This window comes from Lactuca serriola, chromosome 1 (genome assembly GCF_051521515.1).
Source record: "Lactuca serriola cultivar US96UC23 chromosome 1, Lser_US96UC23_V15, whole genome shotgun sequence".
NCBI classification, from domain to species: Eukaryota; Viridiplantae; Streptophyta; class Magnoliopsida; order Asterales; family Asteraceae; genus Lactuca; species Lactuca serriola.
The window spans coordinates 30561985-30570128 of NC_136408.1; the positions used below are offsets into that span (position 1 = coordinate 30561985).

Here is an 8144-nt window from a genome sequence, read left to right on the forward strand (position 1 = left end):
TGCCAGTTGATATGTTTATGTTATGTTCAGTCAGCTTCGGACTTCGGTCCGATGTAGGGGACAGAGGTCCAGTCAGCTTCGGACTCCGGTCCGATGTAGGGGACGTAGGTCCCAATCAGCTTCGGACTTCGGTCCGATGTCTCAGTCAGCTTCGGACTTCGGTCCGATGTCCTAGTCAGCTTCGGACTCGGTTCGATGTAGGGGACGAAGATCCCAGTCAGCTTCAGACTTCGGTCCGATGTTCCAGTCAGCTTCGGACTTCGGTCCGATGTAGGGGGCAAGGCCCCGGTTAGCCGGACTTCGGTCCGATGCAGTGGGCAAGGCCCAGTATGTGCTTTATATGTTTGTGTGGTATGTGGTAGTTTGGGGGAGCTCACTAAGCTTCGTGCTTACAGTTTCAGTTTTGGTTTCAAGTACTTCCGCAAGCAGAGGGAAGGGCTCGGGATGATGGCATCGCACACACCACAGCCACAGTTTTTATCCTGGGAGTTGATCAGTTATCTTATATATGTTTTGATACAGTCATGACACCGTTTTCTCATTTGTATTTTAGTATGGTTTTGAGATTTGCAACGCATGGTTTTATTATGATATACTCCGTTTTATGATTATGGTTATATTAAAAATGAAATTTTCGGGCCGTATTTTTGGGTCGTTTCACAAGTAGGAATCCTTCAACTCATGATCTTTCTTTATCTCACCAATATTAACAGAGGGCTAAAAAGGTACAAACACTTATTTTTTAAGTGGAAGGATAAAATTATTAAGGTTGTTTTTGACGTGATAGCTGATAAGCTAACTTATATTTTGAGTTTTTTTTTTAAGTTGTTATATTTAGCAGCCAAAAAGTAGCTTATACGCTAGCTTGTAAACTAGGTTTTTTTTTTTTTTTTTTTTTTTTTTTTTTTTTTTTTTTAGTTTCAAAATATACCCCTTAACTAATTATAGAAATGTATTCTTTAAATGTCATTTTAAGCCATTTTATATTTTTCAACTACTTTTACCTAACGATATTTTTTTATCAGCTAGCTTTTCAGTATCAGCTAATTTTTTATTTAACAACTAGCTTTTCAGCTAGTACGTCAAAGATAACATAAATAGAAATATCATAACCCTAAAAAAAGGTTCGTTAGAAATTCTCTAAGTTCATCCAAATAAAAATCACTTGTCAATTCACTGCACTAACGTACAGTTAGTTTTTAATTAATTATGTATTATAACTAGTTTATAACCCGTGTAAACTACGGTTACAAAATTAATTAAACATTCATAGTAAAAACTCAAAATTATTAATCAATTATTTTAAATAAATTATTAATTAAAATATATATTTTTAGTTATATAAAATTATAATCGTTGATTTAAATAAGTATGTGATCTTATAATATTTATTAATTTTATTATAATTATAATTGTAATGTTATTTAATTTAATGTAATTAGAGTGTAAAATTTAAATTTTGAAATTTGAAATGGATAATCAGTAGATTGAAATATGACATGACATTAATTATAAAACCTAATAAGATGACACATGACAAAATTACAATCAACCTATTCTTTTATTAGAATAGAAATTCTAATAAACATAATTGTTTTTATTATTAAACATGTCATGCTATTTGTTTGGAATGGAGAGAGCAATCAACAATCTATTAAAACTAATTGATTAGGGTTAATTAGTTTCAATCCAATGATTGGACTAGAGACTTAAGAGGCCCCTCCTTCGTCACCACATTATATATGAAATTTAATTATAAGTTTCCTCATAAAAGGGGTGGTATGCTATATATTTTTTAAGGATTCAAAACGAATTTTTTTGTATTTGTTTACATATGAGTGGATCCCACTTATGTGAGCTGTACTTTGGCTGTTTACCTTGGCCCCACAGTGGACTCTTGGTTTCGAATATCCACATAACTATATGATTGGTAATTAATTAATCAAGTCAAACCTCACTAACATTCTTGAAAAAAGGGTATAAATAGGTTCCTCTTTTCTCGATATCCCAAGTCATTTCAAAACCTCCTTTGATAATCAAAAGTGAACGAGAAATAAAAAGATGGAGTCTTTTGGAAATTTCTTTGATGAAGAATGGCACAGTTTGAGCAAAATGTTCGTCGAAGATCAAGATTATGATAGGTTTTCTGGGCAAGGGTTATTGTCAAGTGAACATGATCATGATCATTGTTCAAACGTTGAATGTGAAACCATATATTTTCCTTCTAGTGAGCATGTATTTAGCAATGCTAAATCATTTGTCGCCGACGAAGAGAGTTTAGTCTATGTTTCTGACAATGTTAACCCTAATTTCTACCATTTTTTCTCTCAAGAAAGTAGCATTTGTAGCAGCGGTGCTAGTACTGACACAGTCTCTCTACCCTACCCAAGCCATGAAAATTTCCAGCTTTGCCCTTCTATTATTCCTCCTTCACCACCAAACGATGCGTGTGATCAATCCATCCCTTTTTATATGTTGGACGAGATCAACAACTCACCACTACCAACCCACGCTTTTGCTAATGATGCAATGAGCAGAAGTCTCTACATGACACAAGATGTGGCAGCTGTGGAGAAGGTTAAAATCGACAATTCACTTGTTCTGGACAGGGCTACCCCTCTGAAGAGGAACCTTGAAATGCGAGATGATGATGAAGTTAACAATGAGAAAACCAATAAGAACCCCAAGAAGAGATCACGAGTTTCAAAGGAAAATGTAAGTTTATTATTTTATGTGTAATTGTGAGAATGTGGAATCATTTGTTTATCTTCAAGAACATTAAAAATATGTAACCCAAGAAGAAAATCTTATAGAATATTGCCTTTGTTGTATGTGTTTAACAGAAAAGTAAGAAGAATGTGCAACCAAAGAAGAATCAAAAGATGAATGATGCAGATGAGTGCAACAACAACAATGGACAAAGTTCAAGTTCTTGCAGCTCTGATGATAATCTAACTGGATCTCAGGACTTGAATGGAGCTATTAACCCGATTAATGGAAAAACAAGAGCTAGTAGAGGCACTGCAACTGATCCCCAAAGCCTTTATGCAAGGGTAAGCACTACGGTTCTTGATGAAATATGCAAAAAACAACATTAAATTATGCAAGAAAAAGAGCAAATTATGAACAAACACCAATCTAGTTTTTTTCTTTTTATTTAAACATCAATTAATTGATGATCTTTGGAACTTTTTGATTTTGCAGAAAAGAAGAGAAAGAATTAATGAGAGACTAAGAATCCTTCAGAACCTCGTACCCAATGGTACAAAGGTTGACATTAGCACAATGCTTGAAGAAGCAGTAGAATATGTGAAGTTCTTAAAGCTTCAAATTCAGGTAATCGAGATTATTAATATATAAAACAAATATAATTTCAGTTATTATAGTGACATAATTTTATGTTTAATTATAAATAATCAACACCTAATCATTGTTTTTCTGTGTGATATTTATTGCAGTTGTTGAGCTCTGATGATATGTGGATGTATGCTCCCATTGCTTACAATGGAATGGACATGGGTCTCTACCAAAATATCGCACCCAATTTATGATTCTGATTGGTTTTTCAGACTTAGTTCATTAAGGATTTAATATATAGTTAAAATAAAAAAATACGAATAATTCAGTAGACTATATATGACTTGTAATTGTTAATCATGTAATTATAAGATTCATGTTTCAGGATGATGTAAAGTAATTAAATTTAAACCGTAATTATAATGATTAGTACGGATGAATTAAGGTGTTTGATTTTGGGTTACCAATACAAATGTAAGTGTCCATTTTTTAGATATTATGGATGAAGGTAGAAACAAATTTAGATATTAGATTTCTATTTCTATTTCTATTTCCATTACACATATAAATATACATAGTTAAATATTGCAAAATATATACTATATTAGTCTCTCCTTACATCATACACAGGTACAACGAAGTGAAAAATAGTCATGCAACATGCTGACATTGTTGCATGTTGTGGTCATTAATCCTTTTTATAATATATATGCGGCGAAGGTACATATTTAAAGTCAACACCTTTAATGACACAAAATATAAATCAATAGAAAATACCCGTAAATAGTCAAAAAATGGATGATGTTTTCAAAAAATAGACATAAAAATGGACTTTTTCGGATACACAGGTACAACATATATGTGCTAATTTGTTGGTAATATGCCGCTATTACGTCGCTATCTGTCATTAATATGTATCTAATCCATCGCTATATGTGTTAATCCGTTGCTAATATGTCGTTATTTGTTAATAATCCATCACTATCCATTACTAATCCGCCGATATCCGAATTTGTAGGGACCCAAATTTTACTATTCGCACATACATTTATAATGGGAAAATGACTCTTGAGGGTAATTAACTTTTGCGTTTGTACTCATTTGGTCCCTTTTTTATTGTATTCAATATACCATCGAACTTGTTGTTGGTGTTTACCATAGCCTTTTTGACTGGCTTTTGACCTGTGATAACCGGTCAAAGGGTTATGGTGAACACAAACAACAAGTTCGATGATATATTGCTAGTCCAACATATATGTGCTAATTTGTTGGTAATATGCCGCTATTACGTCACTATTTGTCATTAATATGTATCTAATCCATCGCTATATGTGCTAATCCGCCATTAATCATGTAATTATAAGTCGCACAAGTCTGTGTGGTGAAGGTGCTGGAATTTTAATCTGTTGCTAATCCGCCATTAATCCATTGTAGCTCCGCAAAATCCACTGTAGCTCCGCGGAATGACAAAATCGTAAATAAATCAATGTATAAAGAAAACACTAAAGATTCATTCCGCGGAGCTACCTCCGAGGAATGAACTCATTCCGCGGAGCTACCTCCGAGGAATAGATCTCTAGTTTTTTTTTTTTTTTTTTTTTTTTTTCACATCGATTCTTCGGGGTTTATATTCATTTCCCAAACTAATTATTTTTAAGAAAAGATTATCATACTATTATAATCTTTACTTGAAAATAATTAGTTGGAAAATTAATATAAACCCCGAAGAATCGATGTGAAAAAAAAACCTCAAGATCCATTCCACGGAGATGACATCATTCCGCGGAGCTACCTCCGCGGAATGCATGTCTATAGCTGGAAAAGTCCATTTTTATGTCTATTTTTTGAAAACACCCCCATTTTTTGACTATTTACGGTATTTTCTCATAAATCAAACACTATTAAACTATTGGAATGATATTTCACAAATTCACATTTTGATCATATACATATCCTATTTATTGAAATGTAAAAAGACACGCTTAGGAAAATTGTTAACGCTAACCTAATTCTAATCAAGGACTATACATGTGGGTCCATTGATTATAAATGGGGAAAATGACTCTTGAAGGTAATTAACTTTTGCGTTTGTACTCATTTGGTCCCTTTTTTTGTATTCAATATACCATCGAACCTGTTGTTGGTGTTTACCATAGCCCTTTTGACCGGCTTTTGACCTGTGATAGTCGGTCAAAGGGTTATGGTGAACACAAACAACAAGTTCGATGGTATATTGAGTACAAAAAAAAGGAAAGAGACCAAATGAGAACAAACGCAACAGTTGGTTACCCTCCTGATTCATTTTCCCTTTACTCATTTACAACAAATCTCACATCATCTCCTACTAATATTAATGACTTTATGAGATTCATTCTTGCTTCTCTTCAAAACATAACCTACGAAAGGACATTATTCATACATGTACAACTTTGTAATGCACTTGAATATTTATTAGGGGAATCTTGACTAAGCAGGCGCATTTCATGACTAAATTTACATTTCCAATCAAATGATTTATCGTATCATGGATTCTAGACAAGTCTACAAACGAGTGGAATCACAAGTGCTATGATTTTTGAATTTACTTAGTTTTAAGACCGAACTCATGGGATAAGATACAACATCAATATGTACAATATTATGGTGACGTGTCTACAAAAGCAGCATGATATTGTACATATTGATGTTGTATCTTATCCCATGAGTTCAATCTTAAAGCTAAGTAAACTAAAAAATCACAGCACTTGTGATTCCACTCGTTTGTAGACTTGTCTAGAATCCATGATATGATAAATCATTTGATTGCAAATGTAAATGTAGTCATGAAATGCGCCTGCTTAGTCAAGATTCCCCTAATAAATATTTAAGTGCATTACAAAGTTGTACATGCATGAATAATGTCCTTTCGTGAGTTATGTTTTGAAGAGAAGCAAGAATGAATCTCATAAAGTCATTAATATTAGTAGGAGATGATGTAGGATTTGTTGTAAATGAGTAAAGGAAAAATGAATCAGGAGGGTAACCAACTGTTGCGTTTGTTCTCATTTGGTCCTTTTCCTTTTTTTGTACTCAATATATCATCGAACTTGTTGTTTGTGTTCACCATAACCCTTTGACCGGCTATCACAGGTCAAAAGTCGGTCAAAAGGGCTATGGTAAACACCAACAACAAGTTCGATGGTATATTGAATACAAAAAAAGGACCAAATGAGTACAAACGCAAAAGTTAATTACCCTCAAGAGTCATTTTCCCATTATAAATGTATGTGCGAATAGTAAAATTTGGGCCCCTACAAATTCGGATATCGGCGGATTAGGAATGGATAGTGATGGATTATCAACAAATAACGACATATTAGCAACGGATTAGCACATATAGCGATGGATTAGATACATATTAATGACAGATAGTGACGTAATAGCGGCATATTACCAACAAATTAGCACATATATGTTGGACTAGCAATGGATTAATGGCAGATTAGCAACAAATTAAAATTACAGCACCTTCACCACACAGACTTGTGCGACTTTACACCCAACATTGCCTTAGTGTTGGCCCTAGCATTATAAAATCCGTTGGTAGATGTGTTAATTTACTAGTGAAACATTATAACAAAAAACTTCACGAATATTATTAAAATAAGATAGAGGGAATAGATGTCGATAATAAAGATCAGAAAACAAAACAAATTAGGGGATATGCTACTCATATACTCTTATACTTAGCCTCAAAATATTCTTATCTAAGGCCATACCCTAAAAAAGAGCAAAGCTCCTCCATGTCATACCTCACATTAGCCTCCCTCTTTATTCTACGACGTCTTCTACTCCTTTAACCATATAACATCATTGAATCTCACATCCTTATAGTTACTGATGTTGGCATCCTTTGAACATTTTTGTAGTACCTCCTTAATCGCTCTCCTTCAATTTTTCAGTGATTTGTGTCGATCTTAACATGTTTCTTAGAGCCATTGGTATCTTATGCAACAAAGTTATATCGCAAGACCATCTCAACATTCTCATTTATGCTACTTCCATCTTCTTATCATAGTCCTTTTTTCTTGGCCAACATATAGATCCATACATCATGGAAGGCCTAATGATAATCCTATAAAATTTCCCCTTCAGTTTCATCGAGATCTTCCTGTCACATAACTCTTACGACCATCCTCATCTATAACTAACCCACATTTATGTGATGGGTGACATTTAGAACCGCACCCTTTTTTATGGATTGTAGACCCTAAATACTTGAAGCTATTCTTTAGGAGGAAAGCTTGTTTTCCTATACATATATCTATTCTTTCATCGTGAGTCTCCCCATTGAACTTGCACAAAAGAAACTCTATTTTAACAATGTTTATCTACCAACCATTTCTTCTAATATCAACCTCCAAGAGTCTAACCGAGCATTCAACTCAATCCTAGAATCGAAAAAAAAAACAATGTTATCAACAAAAAGATAACACCAAGTCCTTTCCCTTTGGATCTCGTGTGAATTCTCATCCAAGAGCAAGAAAAATATATATAAAATGAGATCGGCACCCCAATAAAGCTCAATTTCAACTAGAAAGGACTTTGTTTCCCTAAATAAAGTCCAAACATAGGTCATAACCGAAAATACATGTTGTGTATGCTACGGATGTTTACGGGGCGGTTTGTTTCAGATAGTAATAAAATTGTGAAACGTGACCACGGCGCGGGTAACTCGTGCGTACTAACCGAAACAGAACCAAACCGTATGAAAGTGAGTAACCACGGTTCGGTTCATGGGTACTTGGTAAAATATAAAAAATTAAATTCAACTGAAACTACAAAACTTCATTCTAGTCATTTCTTTC

General features: G+C 33.8%; 1 protein-coding gene across 1 annotated transcript; it reads left to right on the forward strand.

The window, feature by feature from the left end:
• The first annotated feature begins 2029 nt into the window (after positions 1 to 2029).
• On the forward strand, positions 2030 to 3775 carry LOC145067902 (uncharacterized). Its single transcript, XM_079014931.1, has 4 exons — positions 2030 to 2715; positions 2844 to 3053; positions 3205 to 3336; positions 3459 to 3775. Exons 1-4 carry the CDS (start codon positions 2062 to 2064, stop codon positions 3549 to 3551), a joined length of 1089 nt encoding a protein of 362 aa, XP_078871057.1. The 5' UTR covers positions 2030 to 2061; the 3' UTR covers positions 3552 to 3775.
• The last annotated feature ends 4369 nt before the right edge of the window (positions 3776 to 8144 follow it).

Excerpts from the sequence above, each read along its gene's own strand:
- LOC145067902 (XM_079014931.1), top strand. The coding sequence starts at position 2,062 with ATGGAGTCTTTTGGAAATTTCTTTGATGAAGAATGGCACAGTTTGAGC. Across the intron at positions 3,054-3,204 it reads CCCAAAGCCTTTATGCAAGG|AAAAGAAGAGAAAGAATTAA; the intron begins GTAAGCACTACG and ends TTGATTTTGCAG. Across the intron at positions 3,337-3,458 it reads TCTTAAAGCTTCAAATTCAG|TTGTTGAGCTCTGATGATAT; the intron begins GTAATCGAGATT and ends TATTTATTGCAG.